Consider the following 17,199-nt stretch of genomic DNA (forward strand, 5'->3'; position numbering starts at 1 on the left):
TGTTGTGATTTATTGTTTAAGAAATGCCATAGCCAGTTTTTACCACAAATCTGGAAATTATTCTAAAGACATTTACCATCTGCAAAGTAAAATACTTTGATATTTTTGGGGGGGAACCAGACCTAGTACAAATATTTGTACTAGGGGTTTTTGAACACATAAAGAGTGTAAGACATGATCTCTGTCCCCCAAGGAGGAAAAAGTTACATAGGAGGAAAAATTACTTAAGTGGATCATAGGAAACAGGGAAATAAACATCTCAAGGATTTCCATGGTTAGTTGGCAAATGATTTTTACAGATAATAATAGCAAATATCTATTGAATATCTACCTTGTGCCAGACAGTGTTGTATGTATGATCTCAGGGTTGTGGGATCGAGCCCCATCTTGGCTTCACGCTTAGCGGTGAGTGTGCTTGAGATTCTCTCTCTCTCTCCTTCTGCCCTCCCCCCCAAGGCACATGCGCTTACACGTTTTCTCTCTCTCTGTCTCTCAAAAAAAAAAAAAATCTAAAAAAAAAAGAACTGATAGGATTTGCTCATAGATTTGGATCTGAGGTGTTACAGAATGAGAATAATCAAGGTTGACTCTTAGATTCTTGGCCTGGGCTACTAGGTTGTGAGTTTAAAAAGACTGTTCTCTCAGGATAGAGTAGCAGGGGAGGCTTTTCAGAAGTGGAATTTGGACTTTTCCTTGAAGGGTGGCAGAATTAATTAATTGATTAATTAATTAAACTTATTAGAGAGTGCATGCACATGATAAAGAGAGTATAAGCAGAGGGAAGGGGTGGAGCGAGGGGGAGAAGCCGATTCCCCAGTGAACAGGGAGCCCAGCGAAGGGCTCAATCCTAGGACACTGAGATTATGACCTGAGTCGAAGGTAGACACTTAACCGACTGAGCCACCCAGTTGCCCTGAAGGGTGGCCAGAATTTAGATAGGCAAAAAAATAAAAAAGCATTCTATTTATCCAACTTATATTCCAGTATATACTGTGTGCACAGCTCTAGGCTAAGGGACTAGAGCAGGACATCAGAAAAAGTCCTGCTTTCTGGAATTCAGAAAACATTCTGAACCTGCTCAATATAGTATTAAAATAAGTGACTGAAATTGTGCTTTATTAATTAATTAATTAAATCTTTTTTTCTTTCCCATTATTCAACATAGGTTTATTGAATACCTTTTACACTGTTCTAGGTGTTAGGTTTACATTGGTGAACAGAGAGATAATTTTTCCATATTTGTATAATTCTTTTTTTTTTTTAAAGTAATCTCTGTAGCCAGTGTGGGGCTCAAACTCACAACCCCAAGATTAAGAGTCACATACTTTACTGACTGAGCCAGCCAGGTGCTCCCATATTTGTTTATTTCTTAAACTGGCTTGATTTTTTTACATTTTCAAGCTCTAAAAGTCTTGATATCTTGATTCCTACAATTAATAACATATTTGTTGGTGGGATTTCCTAAAATAGTGTTGTCACTTTATTATGAAATACAAATTTATAACTATATAAAAATACATTTTATTTTTTCTCTCGTATGAATTGCATTATGGAGACATATATAACAAAGTTTTAATTTTCGTAATTAGCAATGAAGGACAGTCTTACTTCATTAAATGATATCCTATTGTGCTTGGATTGCCATAACAATATACCATTGATTGAGTGGCTTAGAAATTTATTTTCTCACAGTTTTGGAGGTTGGAGGTCCCAGATCAGAGTCTGGCAGAATCTGTTTCTGGTGAGGTCTCTCTTTCTGGCTTGGAGACAGCCACCTTCTTTCTGTGTCCTCGCATGGTAGAGACTAAGCAAACTTTGGTGTGTTTTCTTATAAGGATACTAATCCCATTGGACCAGGGCCCCACCTTCATGACCTCATCTAACTAATTACCTCCCAAAGGCCCCATCTCCAAATACTGTCACGTTAAGAATTAGGACTTAAACATATGAACTCAGAGGAGACATAAACATTGAGTCCATAACAAAGGATTAAACATTAAAGCACTCCAAATTAGTGAGTAAAAGTGGATGTGTTTCTGTCTCTTCAGGAGACATGTTACTAGGTTGATGCAAATAAATATTCAAGAATGAGCAGGACTGTGGCTTATTTTATTTTATATTATTGAACATACTGGATCTCATTTGATGTCTAGTAAATGGAGCAAATTTTAATTCCTCTAACATTTCTACTGGTGGTATGGCATAGAACTCTTGTGTCAGAACTTTCATTTTCCAAAATCCTAATGGTAATTATTTACATTTCCCTAGTGTTTTACACTCATAGAATACTTCTACATACATCATTCACAGTAAGCCTGTGAAATAGGTAGTATCTCTGTTTTCTATCTCAAGAAAAGCTCGTTTAGTAGAATATTCATATTTGATAGATAAATTCAGTTTAAGTAATCTCTACACCCATTGTGGGTCTTGAACTCACGACCCTGAGATCAAGAGTCACACACTTTTCTGACTGAGCCAGCCAGGTGCCCCTAAAGAAATTGAAGTTCAAAAAAGCTAAATTACTTGTCCAGAGTCACCCAGTGACTGGAAGTAAGGCTTTCGGATTTTTCTATATAGTGCTCTTGTCACAACACAGATGGCCTCCTCTCAGGAGTATTTTCATGCCACATAACTCTATTTACTTCTTATGGTATTTGGTTAGAGAGCCATGGTTCATATGAATGAATGAGAAGAACTGTTTCAGTGGAGCTCTTTCATAGAAGAAAGGTGAGAAGGATCTATTGAACTGAGGCTAATCAAAACAAAGGCAGCTGTATAAGTGGAGCTTGGGCATTGGATTCAGACATCAGAGCTTCACGACTTTCAAGCTTTGTTAATCTCTGAGCCTCAGTTTCCTCATCTATAAAAATGAGAATATTATAATGTCATTCCCACAGAATTATAAAGATTAAATTAATACACTAGCAAATGGGAAGTACCTAACCCGTAATAGAGGCTCAGTAAATGTCCGTTCCCTTCCTCTTGATCTGTGGAAAATATTTTTGGTTTTTCAGGCAGGAAGAACTAGTTGGATCAACTATGAACTATGGACCAGTTCTATGGACCAACATAGATGTGTTCTATAAGGAAAATTTCTAATTCATGTCTAGATTTTTAAAAATTTAAAATTAAGAAGATCTAATTGAAGTATAATGGATGTATAATATTAATTTCAGGTGTACAACATAGTAATTCAGTAATTGTGTACATTGTGAATGTTCACCATGATGTGTATTACACTATTATTGACTATATTCTCTATTTTCATCCTGGTGACTTATTTACTTTATAACTGGACGTTTGTGCCTCTTAATCCTCTTCACCCATTTCACTCATCTCCCTACCCTGCTCCCCTTTGGCAGCCCCCAGTTCTCCATATTTATGAGTCTGTTTCTCTCTTTGTTGTTGTTTGTTTGCAGTTTGTGACAACATGGATATACTTGGAGGGTATTATGCTAAGTGAAACAAGCCAGACAGAGTAAGACAAATACCATAAGATTTTACTTGTATATGGAATATAAATAAACAAAACAGATGAACAAAGAAATAAAATTTGTAAGAGCTCCCGGAACATTGTCAGGCAGATTGCTACTCTCCAGGGGATGGTGAGAGCCTCTTCCCCAGGGAATGCAACCAAGGGAAGACCTGAAGATGCTGATATCAGGGGTTCCCGACACACAGCCCACCGAGATCACCCTGTAGTGAGGCTCAGAGTTAATGATCCTTTCAGTATTTCCAGATAACTTTATTTTAAAGAACTTTGTGGTATATCTTGAAATCTGGGATTCTGATACCTCCAGCTTTGTCTTAAGGTTGCTTTGGCTACTCACAATCTTATGTACTTAACATAAATTTTAGGGTTATTTGTTCTAGTTCTGTGAAAAATAATATTGGTGTTTTGATAGGGATTGTATTGAATCTTGGATTGCTTTGGGTAGTATGGACATTATAACCATGAGAAGATATGTCTTAACATTTGTTTATGTTGTCTCAGTTTCTTTCATCAGCATTTTATAGTTTTCAGAGTATCGGTCTTTTTCTTTTTTAAATATTATTTTATTATGTTATGTTAGTCATCATACAATACATCATTAGTTTTTGATGTGGTGATCCATGATTCATTGTTTTCATATAACACCCAGTGTTCCATGCAGTACATGCCCTCCTTAATACCCATCATCAGGCTAACCCATCCCCCCACCCCCCTCCCCTCTAGAACCCTCAGTTTGTTTCTCAGAGTCCATAGTCTCTCATGGTTCATCTCTCCCTCTGAGTCCCCCCCTTTCATTTTTCCCTTCCTTCTCCTAATGTCCTCCATGCTATTCCTTATGTTCCATAAATAAGTGAAGCCATACGATAATTGACTTTCTCTGCTTGACTTATTTCACTTAGCATAATCTCCTCCAGTCCCATCCATGTTGATGTAAAAGTTGGGTATTCATCCTTTCTGATGGCTGAGTGATATTCCGTTGTATATATAGGCTATATCTTCTTTATCCATTCACCTGTTGAAGGGCATCTTGGCTCTTTCCACAGTTTGGCTATTGTGGACATTGCTGCTATGAACGTTGGGGTGCATATGGCCCTTCTTTTCACTATATCCGTGTCTTTGGGGTAAATACCCAGTAGTGCAATTGCTGGGTCATAAGGTAGCTCTATTTGAAATTTTTTGAGGAGCCTCCACACTGTTTTCCAAAGTGGCTGTACCAACTTGCAATCCCACCAACAGTGTAAGAGGGTTCCCCTTTCTCCACAACCTCTCCAACATTTGTTGTTTGTTGCCTTGTCAATTTTAGCCATTCTAACTGGTGTAAGGTGGTATCTCAATATGGTTTTGATTTTAATTTCCCTGATGGCTAATGATGATGAACATTTTTTCATGTGTCTGTTAGCCATTTGTGTGTCTTCTCTGGAGAAGTGTCTGTTCATGTCTTCTGCCCATTTTTGTACTTGATTGTTTTTTGGGTGTTGAGTTTGAGAAGTTCTTTATAGATCTTGGATACCAGCCCGTTATCTGTAGTGTCATTTGCAAATATCTTCTCCCATTCTGTGGGTTGCCTCTTTGTTTTGTTGACTGTTTCCTTTGCTGTGCAAAAGCTTTTTATCTTGATGAAGTCCCAAAAGTTCATTTTTGCTTTTGTTTCACTAGCCTTTGGAGATGTATCTTGAAAGAAGTTGCTGTGGCCGATGTCAAAGAGGTTACTGCCTATGTTCTCCACTAGGATTTTGATGGATTCCTGTCTCACATTGAGGTCTTTCATCCGTTTTGAGTTTATCTTTGTGTATGGTGTTAGAGAATGGTCGAGTTTCATTCTTCTGCATGTGGCTGTCCAATTTTCCCAGCACCATTTATTGAAGAGACTGTCTTTTTTCCATTGCATATGTTTTCCTGCTTTGTCGAAGATTATTTGACCATAGAGTTGAGGGTCCATATCTGGGCTCTCTCTTCTGTTCCATTGGTCTATATGTCTGTTTTTGTGCCAGTACCATGCTGTTTTGGTGATCACTGCTTTGTAATACAGCTTGAAATCTGGCAACGTGATGCCCCCAGTTTTGTCTTTCACCTTCTTGGTTAAGTTTATTCCTGGATATCTTATTCTTTTTGGCGCATTTTTAAGTGGAATTGTTTTCTTAATTTCTCTTTCTGCTATTTTAGTGTAAGAGATGCAGCTGATTTCTGGGGATTAATTTTGTATTGTGCAACTTTACTGATGTCATTTATTACTTGTGGTGGAGTCTTTAGGATTTTCTATGTATAGTATCATGTCATTTGTAAATAGTGACGATTTAACTTCTTCCTTACCAATTTGGATGTCTTTAAAGGTTTTTGTTATTGTCTGATTGCTGTGGCTAGGACTTCCAGTACTATGTTGAATTGAAGTGGTGAGAGCTGACATCCTCATCTTGTTCCTAATCTTAGAGGGAAAGCTCTCAGTTTTTCAGCATTGAGTATTTTCTGAGTGGCAGGTTTGTCATATATGGTTTTTATTATATTCAGGTATGTCCCATCTTAATCCATTTTATTGAGAGGTTTTTTTTTTTTTTATCATGAACAGATACTGCATTTTGTCGAATTCTTTTTTCTGCATTTATTGAGCTGTTCATATGGTTTTTATCCTTTATTTTGTTGATGTGGTGTATGTATCATGTTGATTTGCAAATATTGAACCACCTCGCATTCCAGAATAAATCCCACTTGATTATGGTGAATGAGCCTTTTAATGTATTGTACAGTATGGCTTGCTAATATTCCTTTGAGAATTTTTGCATCTATGTTTATCAGAGATATGGGCCTGTGGGTTTTTTTGTTTTTTTTGTTTTGTTTTTTGTTTTGTAGTGTCTCTGGTTTTGGTATTAGGGTAATGCTAGCTTTGTTGAATGTGGAAGTTTTCCTTCCCTCTATTTTTGGGAATAGTTGGAGGAGAATAGGTATTAACTCTTCTTTAAATGTTTGGTGGAATTCACCTGTGAATACATCTGGTCCTGGACTTCTTTTTGTTGGGGAGTTTTTTGATTACTGATTCAGTTTCATTACTGGTACTGGTCTGTTCAGATTTGCTACTTCTTCCTGATTCAGTTTGAAAGTATATGTTTCTACGAATTTCTTCTAGGCACTTTGTTGGCATGTAATTTTTTGTGGTATTCTGTTATAACCCTTTGTATTTCTGTGGTGTTGGTTGTTACTTCTCTTTCATTTTGGATTTTACTTGTGTCCTCTCTCTCTCTTTTTTTTTGGTGAATCTGGCTAAAGTTTTTTTTTTTTTAGTTATGTTCAGTTAGTCACTATAGAGTACATCATTAGTTTTTGATGTGGTGTTCAATGTGGCTAAAGGTTTACCAGTTTTACCTTTTCACAGAACCAGCACTTGGTTTCATTGATCTTTTCTCTTGTGTTTCTTTTTTTTTTTTTAGTCTCTACTTCATTTATTTCTGCACTAATCTTTATTATTTCCTTTGGGCCTTGTTTGTTCTTTTTATAGTTCTTTAGATATATGGTTAGATTATTTATTTAACATTTTTCTTGTTTCTTGAGGTAGGCTTGTTCTACTATAACTCTCCCTCTTAAAATTGCTTTTGCTATATTCCCAAAGATTTAGGACTGTTGTGTTTTCATTTCCATTTGCCTCCATTTTTTTAAAAATTTCCTCCTTGATTTCTTTGTTGACCCATTGGTGGTTTTGTAGAATGTTGTTTGAAGCTTTCATGTGTTTGTGCTTTTTTCCACTTTTTTTTTCCTTGGGATTTATTTCTAGTTTCATAATGTAGTTGAAAAATATGATGTAATTTCAGTATTCTTAAATGTATTGAGACTTGTTTTGTGGCCTAACTTGATCTGTCCTGCAGAATGTTTCATGTGCGCTTGAAAATAATGTGTATTCTGTTGTTTTTGGAAAGAATGTTCTGTATATACCTGTTAAGTTCATTTGGTCTAATGTATCATTGAAAGGCACTGTTTCCTTACTGATTTTCATCCTGGATGATCTATCCATTGATGTAAGTGAGGTTTTAAAATCCTCTACTCTTACTGTATTACATTTATCCCTCATATCTGTTAGTATTTGCTTTATGTATTTAGCTGTTCCGATGTTGGGAGCACAGATATTTAGAGTTGTTATATCCTCTTGTTGTATTGACCTGTTAGTCATTATGTAATGCCCTTGTTGGTCTCTTGTTACAGTCTTTGTTTTAAAGTCTATTTTGTCTGATATAAATATTTCTACCTCAGCTTTTTTTTCTTCAATTCCACTTTGTGGAATATCTTTTTCCATCCTTTCACTTTTAGTCTGTATGTGTCTTTAGGTCTGAAGTGAGTTTATAGTTTTTGTTTTCAAGTCTATTTTACCTAAAAGAAATATTGCTACCTAGCTTTCTTTCCTTTCCTTTCCCTCTCCCTCTTCTTTCACTTCCTTTGCATAGAATATCTTTTTCTGTCCTTGCACTTTCAGTCTTTATGTGTCTTCAGGTCTGAAGTGAGTTTACAGTTTTTGTTTTGTTTTAAAGTCTATTTTACCTGAAATAAGTATTGCTACCTTGGCTTTCTTTTCTTTTCTCTTCTCTTTTCCCTTCCCTTCCCTTTTTTCCTTCCTTCCTTCCTTTGCTTCCATTTGCATAGAATATCTTTTTCTGTCCTTCTACTTTCAGTCTGTATGTGTCTTTAGGTCTTAAGTGAGTCGCTTGTGGGCAGCATATAGGTAGGTCTTGTTTTTTTATCCATTCTGTCACCCTGTGTATTTTGGTTGGAGCATTTAGTCCATTTACATTCAAATGCTTCCTCTCAGGGATACGCTCCAAGAAGAGCAAATAATTTACTCACTGTATGCCCTAGGTGTTCTTCAGATCACTGTTCACAGGCAGTCTGCCCCTGGGTTTTTTGCCTGCCTTCTCTCTAAGAGCAGCCCCTATACTTCTGGCTGCTTCCAAATCCCAGCCCACTGAGACTTAAAACTCCAGGCTTTAATGCCCTCTGGTTGCAAGAATTCACAAAATTCAGCCCCTCTCACATTCCAAGCCAATGGCTATGGGAAATGTTCTAATTGTGTGTTCCTCTTTGTGCTCCTCTCTCTTTTGCCTTTATCTGTGACCACGGCTCCCTCCCCTCCACGGCAGCCAGCATCTGTTTCCCCGCTAAAGCACATCTCTGCACTTCCTACCTACTTCAGTGTGAACTCTTCCCTACCTTTAGTTGTGGAGTTTGTTTTGCCATTCTTCAGATTTTTCTGGATGACTCTAGTGGATGATTTGATAGTTACCTCATTGTATTTGTGGGATAAGGCAAGCCTAGGGTACTCTTACTTTGCTCTCTATATAGAGCACTTTCATATATCATGCCATTCTCTTCTGGCTTGCCAAATTTCTGCTGAAAAAGCCACTGATAGCATTATGGGGGTTTCCCTTGTATGTAACTATCTTCTTTTCTCTTGCTGCTTTTAAAATTCTCTCTCTGTCACTAGTTTTTGCCATTTTAATTACCGTGTGTCTTGGTGTGGACCTCCTTGGGTTGAACTTATTGGGGGCTCTCTGTGCCTTGTGGATCTGGATTTCTTTTTCCTTCCCCAGATTCAGGAATTTTTCACCTATTATCTCTTCAAATAAATTTTCCACCCCCTTCTCTCTCTCTCTTCTCCTTTTGTGATTTGTACAATGTGGATGTTATTACACTTGATGTTGTCACTGAGTTCCTTAAGTCTGTTCTCATTTTGTATTATTTTTTTCTATCTCCTGTTCAGCTTGCTTGCTTTTTATTACTATGTCTCCCAGGTTACTGATCCATTTTTCTGCTTCCTCTAGTCTACTATTTATTCCATTTACTGTATTTTTAATTTCATTTATTGAGCTCTTCATCTCTGATTGGTTCTTTTTTTATGTTTTCTATCTCTTTGTTAAGGGTCTCACTGATGTTCTCCACTGTCCTCAAGTCCAGTGAGTATCTTTATGATCATTACTTTAAGTTCTCTATCAGGCATATTTCTTATATCCATTTTGTTTAGGTCTCTTGTGGTTTTTTCCTGTTTTTTCATTTGGGATATAGTTCTCTGTCTTCTCATTTTGTCTACCTCTCTGTGTCTGTTTTTGTGTATTAGTAAAGTCAGCAGTGTTTCCTGCTCTTGAAAGCAATGGCTTTAAGAAGGATAGGTCCTATAGTGCCTTACAGTGCAGCAACCCCTGTTCCCTGGCACTTCAGAGGATCTCCTTTGTGTATTGCATGCACCCTGCTGTTGTGTCCTGGCTGCTGTTTCCTTCAGTTCATTCATCTGCAGAGGCTCACTTTGCCTATTGTGGACATCATTTGGTCCCCAGCCAGGGTGAGGTGCACAGTTTTAACAAGGTGAGCTCAGGTCTGCTTGCAAAATGAGACCTGCTTCTGCTGTGAGGATCAGGCCCCACAAAATTCACTGGTTGGATGACATGGTGTTGGCAAGATTTTTGTAGGTCTTTTGGGAGAGGGGACTGAGGCAAAAAGTAGCTGAGAAGGGCAGATCTGCTCATACACAGGTGGGTGGGGTTTGGTGTAAGCAAGTTAGTTGCTGAATACTGGCTTTGTGCTGGCTCCTGCAGGCTCCCGCAGGTGGCCTTGTTTTTATGCTGGGGGGCAAGGGACGGAGAATGTGCCTGCCAGCTCCCTTTGTTTCTGGAGAGGTCTTCCTGTGAGCCCTACCCCTCCAGGACACTCCCTGACAGGAGTAAATAACTGTCCGTCCCTCCCATGTGCCCCTGGGGTTTTTTAAACTGCTGCTTCTGGGTTATATATCTGCAGGCTGTTTGTACTGCTGTCTTTTTAAGGGGGAGGACTCAGCTTCTTATCACTCTCTTGGCTCTCCCAGAACTGAGCACGCAGGGTTTTAAAATTCCATGCTTTAAGTCTCTCTGGTTTTTAGAACTCATAAAATTCAGCCCCTCTGGCTTTCAGTGCTAAATGTTGTGGGGTTTCATCTTCCTTATGTAGACTCCCCCGTGTGATAGTCTTTCTTGCCCTACTCTGGACTGGTGTCTCCCTCCTGACTGTGGATGGTTGTGGTCCATTTTGCTCTCCACTGTGTCTCCTCCCTTCCTACCCTCTTAGGTGTGCCCTATTCTTTACCTTTAGTTGTGGAGTTTGTTCTGCATTCTTTGGTTCTTTTTCTGGGTTATTTATGCTGATGTGTTATCTAGTTGTATCCATGGGATGAGGTGAGCTTAGGGTCCTCTTACTTCACCATCTTCCCAACTTCCTCTCTAATCGCTGATATTTTAATTATTATGTGTCATGGTGTGGATGTCTTTGGGTTCATCTTTTTAAGAACTCTCTGAGTTCCCTAACCTGGATGTTTGTTTCCATCCCCACGTTATGGATGTTTTTAGCTATTACTTCTTCAAATAAGTTTTCTGTCTTTTTACCTCTTCTCCTTCCAGGACCCTATAATGCAAATATATGTTGTCCCAGAGATCCTTTAACCTATCCTCATTTTTTAAAGTTCTTTTTTTCTTTTTCTCTTCACCCTGGGTGCTCTCCATTATCCTGTCTCCCAGATTGTTGATCTGTTCTGTATTCTCTGATCCAATGTTGATTCTCTCTAGTGTTTTTTCATCTCATTTATTATATTCTTCAACTCTGTTTGGTTCTTTTTTATATTTTCTATCTCTTTGTTGAAGGTGTCACTGAGTTCATCCACTCTTCCGTCTGATGGGCATCTTCATGTCAATATTTTGAACAAGTTATCAGGCAGATTATTTATCCTCATTTCATTTAGGTTTTTTTTCTATAGTTTTATCTTGTTCTTTAATTTGATGCATATTCTTCCATCTCCTCATTTTGCTTGGCTTTCTATGTTTGTTTCTATGAATTAGGCAGAACAGCTACTTCTCTTAAACTTGAAGGAATGGCCTTATGTAGGGATGTCCCCTGTATTGTCTGTGTGTGCCTGGTGACTTTGGCTGGCTGGCTGGATCTTTGGCTGGATGGAGGTCCTGGAGCACTCTGCTGGGGCTGCCCTTGTGGCATTGCCAGAGCAGAGGTTGGTGCAGGGCAAGGTATTCCTGGGGCTCTAGTTGCAGAGGGCATGCTGGGTGGACAGCTGAAGCTGAAGTGGGTGTGGCTCAGGGCTCTTTGCATTGAGGGCACCTTGGCAGGACAGGTAGAGCTTAAGTGGGTGGAAGGCAGGGTGTCCCACTGCTCTTGGCACAGAGTGTGCCCTGGCAGGAGGGCTGAAACCAAAGTGGGTGCAAATCAGGATGCCCTGGCTGAAGCTGAGGTGGATGCAGGCCTGGGGGTTCCTTGCACTGTGCTGGGGATCCCCTGGCAAGTCATCCTGAGCCAGTGTAGTATGGGCCTTGATGTTCTAGAGCACTTTGAGCCTGTGTCATGTTGGCGAGGTGGCTGGAGCTGTAATGAGTGCTGACCAGAGTGTCCTGGTGTGCACCACATTGGGACCCGTCTTGGTGGGGCTGGTGTGGGCTAGGGGCCTCCGGCTTACTGAGGGGATAGGCTGGCTATGGCCATCAGATCCTGATTCCATCTGTGCTGTCGAGGTGGAGTGGGAATGTGAGCCGTGCAGCTTGCCAGCCCTTCTGATTCAGAGAGAGTTCCAACAGTTGCTCCACTGGTTGACAGGATTCTAATGGTGGTTCCTTTGTATTCTAGTTGCCTCTTTAAGCTTTAGCTTTTTTTCTGGGCCTTTGGGCAGACGAATCTGCTCATGGTTCCTCAGTAGTTAGTCCCTTCCCACTGTAGTTCATAACATCAGGAATGGGGATTCCCTTCATTACCATGTCTCTGTCTCTCTTGCTGTTCTCTGTGTGGTCTTTCCATCTTTTGTTGTGCAGAAGCTGTTCAGTCAGCCCTTGGTTCTTATTCAGGGGCAACTGCTCTATAAATAGGTGTAGAGTTAGTGTGTTTGTGTAGGAGGTGAGTTTAGAGTCTTTCATCGCCATCTTAGACTGGAATCTTGCAAAAGTTTTTAATTTTGATGAAATTCGGTTTATGTACTTTTTATTTTCTTATTTGTGCTTAAGTTACTCTTGGTGATTCTGTTGAGAATGAGCAAGGACATAGGACCTCATAAAATGAGTAGTTGATTTGTAGACTTACAGTTTACTTCTGAAATTATTTGAGTAAGAGATGTTTTAAGGGGATCATTGTCAGTGAATCATAAAATTTTGAAAAGATGTTTTAGAAAAGAGCAAGAATGTGACTAGAATAGTTTCCTATTGTGATGTGTTTTGATAAAAATGTATTCTTACCCCCTTGCCATACAGTGAAGCTCACTGATACCTACCTAGTGTGTTTGCAGGTGGTGAAGGTATGAAATCATGTGCTGTTTTCTTGTCCCTATTTAATTTTATTCCAGAGCAAAACCCAAAGGACAAGAGAGCCTCTTCTTGGGACACTAGGTTTTGCCAGAGAACTTACAGGGGACTGATTGGATTTCTTGTCATCCCAGCATTCCTGGAACTGAGCCTTAATTCAAAGCATTCTTTAGTAAATTATACTTAAGTCTATGGCATTGTAGAGCCCTATGCCCATTTGCAGTTTGACTCTTGGCTCAACACTCCTGTCACATGTCATCCAGCATCCACTTAGTCACCTTCAGCGACAAGATACTCATTATTTCTCAGGGGTCCCATTTTCATCTGACAGTGTTCTTGTGAGGATTAAAATGTATAAGGAAGTTATAGTATAGTGTCCAAAAATGCATGATAGCTCTTATTGTTTCTGTTGAAAATTTCTGCTTTGTTGAGTTAAAATCTCTCTTCCTGGAGCTAATCTCATTTAATCCTACCTCTTACCTCTTATGACCCCATAGAACAGCTCTTTCAAAACATAGCCCTCAAATATTAAAGAATTATTATATAAGCTAAATAGCCACAGTTCTTTTGATCTTTTCTTCTGTAACTTCTTCTTTTTTTTTAATTGTTTCTACTTGCTTGTTAGTGGTTACAGTGGTTCCCAATATAGTAAAACTAAGTACCAATAATACCTGAACTTGTAGGTCTGGTACGGGACACAAATATACATTTTTAAAGAGCACCCCAGTTGATTCTGATGTATGCAGTTTGGAACCTGCAGCTCTATAACCTACTGAGAGATAAATCACAGTATTAAGTGTTAGGAAGAAGAGGCTGTGACTGCTAACTTGGTCCCATAAAGCAGGGTTTCTCAACGTCTGCACTATTGATATTTTGGGCCAGATGCTTAATTGTTGAGGGGGATTCTCCTTTGTATTTTAAGATTTTAATAGCATTCCAACCCTCTAGATACCAATCGTCTATTCCTCTCCATCCCCCAAGTGTGACAAGCAAAAATGTCTCCAGATGTTGCCACATGTCCTTTGGGGTTGAAAATCACCCCAAGTTAAGAGCCACTGCCACAAAGAATAGAAAAATCCTAGTTTTGGTAGTTGGATAATAGCTAAAAGCAGCCCTCAATATTTCTTTCTCTCAGTGTTCTCTTGCATAAATAGATATTACAAGTGACTAACATAAAATTGGGGGGCTGGGTTAGATCTGGTTTAAATATATCAACCATATTTCAGTTTTTCTAATTTTCTTATATATAGTAGATTATGCATGGTCTTGTAATACACCATTAATCCTAAGAAACTGTGGTCTTCTTTAAACCTTCCTGTTTATAGTATTAATAGCCATATCAATTTGATACATCCTCTAATAGCAGAAAAAGAATCCTCCATTTAGGTCTTTCAGTGATTGTTTATCCTGCTCTTTTATTACTGATATTTACCCTTCTATGTATATGCCACCTTCCTTCCACACTCAGGTACTGGCTCTAAAAGAAGCATGTATTTCAGGAGCAGCATCCTGTGAGCCCATGAGCTGTTGTCTGTCTAAACTAGGTCTGTCTTCAACTTTGTCTTGCAGTGAGAGCTTATAAGAAAATTGTTGAATTGAGACACATGCTGGAAATTGCTGAGAGCAACTATAAACACCTGGGGGGGATAACAGAAGAAGATCTAAAGCAGAAGAAAGAACAGCTTGAGTCTGAAAAGTAATGTCCTCAAAACTCTAATGGTTTGTTTTAGTTACCTTTCTAAATGCTATGTGAAGGTTTGTTGATGAACAACTTGTTTTTCCATCCTTAGCAAAGAGTGTAAGGTTCTATCCAGTTTTTCTCTTAAGGCCCCAGATGGAGAAGGTGTTAAGATTATTTTTAGTTAAGGTAAAATACGCATAACACGAAATGTATCATCTTAACCATTTTTAAGTGTGCAATTCAGTAGTGTTAAGTACTTCTACACTTTTGTACAACCAATCTCCTGAACTCTTTTCATCTTGTAAAACTGAAACTCTATAGAGTTAAGACTTTAAAAAAATATATTTATTTATTTTAGAGAGAGAGTGAGAGATAGCATGAGCAAGGGGAGAGGGAGAGGGAGAATCGCAAGCAGACTCCCTGCTAAGCATGGAGCCTGACATGGGGCTCAATCCCAGGACCCCGAGATCATGATCTGAGCTGAAATCAAGAGTTGGATGCTCAACTGACTGAGCCACCCAGGCACCCCAAGACTTTTTTTTGAGACCACAGCTACTTTGAGCTTTTCAACCAACCGTCTTTAACCATTCCTATCCAATTGGACTGGAAGGGTGGGACATGGAGCCAGAATTTGAGCCTGAGTCTGTTGGCCTGCAAACCTGTTATCCAAGAGGATTATGATTTGGAACTTCTAGCTCTAATAATAGCATTTCACTGTGAAATGGTTATACTATTGATGTGATTTTGAACAGATTTTTTTTTTTCAAGATTGCTTTGCCTTTGAGCCAGAATGTACTTTGATGTCAGCTGAGACTGAAGGGTATCTTCTGAGTGAGCTTTAGTACTTTTCTAGCATTGGTTGCCCACTTGGTGTTGAGTACATCTGAAGACATTTATTCTTTAGGTACAAACTCCTGCTTTTAGGTCTAATTGTCAAGAAAAACTGGGTAAGTATTGGTTTGAGGGATATCCTCTTAATTTTGTTGTGATCTGTTAGTTAGATCAGAGTCAAAATACAACAAAGCATGGTTGTATTACCATGTCCTGGGAATGATTTTCTCTTCTTATTCGCTCAATTCTAGGCTTTCACAGTGGGCATTCTTCTTCCCCATTCCCAGTCGTAACCCTACACACTTCCATACCAGAGCTACTACTGAATGCTCTTAGATCACCCTTCTAGGAACCTGACATCCTACCCAGGCTGCTTTGGGAATTCTCGTCCCCCCACCATCCAGCAATAAGACAGAAAAGTACCCTGGTTCAAGTCACATCATCTCTTATCTGGATTTATTTTAACATCTTCCTGATATGTCTCCCAGCTTCCTTTCCCTGCCCCCTAATTCCCAGTCCCCATACCCTGCAGTCTGTTCTCAACACAGTGTCCAGAGTAATCATGTTAAAACCTAGGTACAGTCTCACATACCTTTGACTAAAAGAAGCTAGGCACATAAAAGTATATAATATTCAATTTCATTTATAAGCATAGGCAAAACTAATCTAACATGATAGATACTCAGAATGTGGTTCCTATGGGAAACGAAGTTTGCCTGGGAGGGGCATGGGGGAACTTTCTGAGGCAATGGAAATCTATATCTTGGTTGTGGTGGTGATTACAGGGTTTACACATTAATCAGAACTCATTGAATTGTTCAGTTGATATTTATGTATTTTACTCATAGTAACTTGTAGATCATTAAAAAAATACAAAAGCAAAAGAAAACAAATCTCAGTCAGATCATGCCATTTCTCTGCTCAGACTCTCCAGTGGCTTCCCACTTTGCTCAGAGTGAGAGTGTAGGTCCTTGCTATGACTTCCAAGGCGCTGCCTCTTCTGGCTCCCTTTTGCCTCTCCGAGGCAACTTGTCCTTTAAACTACTCCACCACATTGGCTTCTGCTTTTCTTCCAGTTCACCAGTCATACTTATGCCTTAGGGTCTTTACACTTGCTCTTGCCTCTGTCTGGAATGCTCTTCCCCCAGATGTCTACTTGCTTACCTCTCATTTCCTTTAGGACTCTGTTTAGAAGATCCATTCTCAGTAAGGCCTTCCCTGGCCACTGTGTACAAAGTGTTAATTCCCTCCTTGACAACATTTGATATTATTCTTTCTTGCTTTATTTTTTTCATCCTTAGCATTTTTCACCTTCCCCGTACCATGTATTTACTTGTTTCTTCGTTGTTTTTCTTCCTCCACTGCTAAGGTAAGCCCCAGGAGGGCACATTTGGCCTGTTTTTTCCCTGCTGTATCCCTGCTGTCTAGATCAGTGCTAGCTCATAGTAGACTCCCCATTCATATTTGTCAAATAAATTATTTGTTTTATTTGCCTTAAATGCAATCCATGGATGCTTTTTCACTCTGGCCAAAAATAATTATTAGTTGATACTAGAGATTGATTGAGAAAACTTCTTTTTGACAGGACTATCAAGGAGCTGCAGGGCCAGCTGGAGTACGAACGGCTTCGTAGAGAAAAATTAGAAGGTCAGCTGGATGAGTATCGTGCAGAGGTGGATCAACTCAGGGAGACACTGGAAAGGATTCAGGTCCCCAACTTTGCTGTGGTTGGTGTCCTTCTTAACACATTTATCTCTCTCAAGAAGTAGTATATAAGAGTAGCTAAGAGCATAAGCTTTGTACTGGGACTCTGGGTTTGGTTCTTGGCCACAACCTTTTTTATTTTGGACAAGTCATTTAACCTCTCTGCCTTATTTTTAAACTGGAGATAATAATTTATACTT

At 39.1% G+C, this 17,199-nt stretch overlaps 1 protein-coding gene across 1 annotated transcript in view; it reads left to right on the forward strand.

Moving 5' to 3' along the window:
- The window catches only part of ANKRD42 (ankyrin repeat domain 42), a 74,937-nt gene that overhangs the window by 51,403 nt on the left and 6,335 nt on the right, over window positions 1–17,199 (forward strand). The window contains exons 9-10 of the mRNA XM_034995645.1: window positions 14,353–14,479; window positions 16,881–17,022. Coding sequence (XP_034851536.1) covers window positions 14,353–14,479; window positions 16,881–17,022 — 269 coding nt within the window. The remainder of the gene's footprint in view (window positions 1–14,352; window positions 14,480–16,880; window positions 17,023–17,199) is intronic.

The sequence above is a fragment of the Mirounga leonina genome, unplaced genomic scaffold (assembly GCF_011800145.1).
Source record: "Mirounga leonina isolate KUSES-001 unplaced genomic scaffold, KU_Mleo_1.0 Mir_92, whole genome shotgun sequence".
NCBI classification, from domain to species: Eukaryota; Metazoa; Chordata; class Mammalia; order Carnivora; family Phocidae; genus Mirounga; species Mirounga leonina.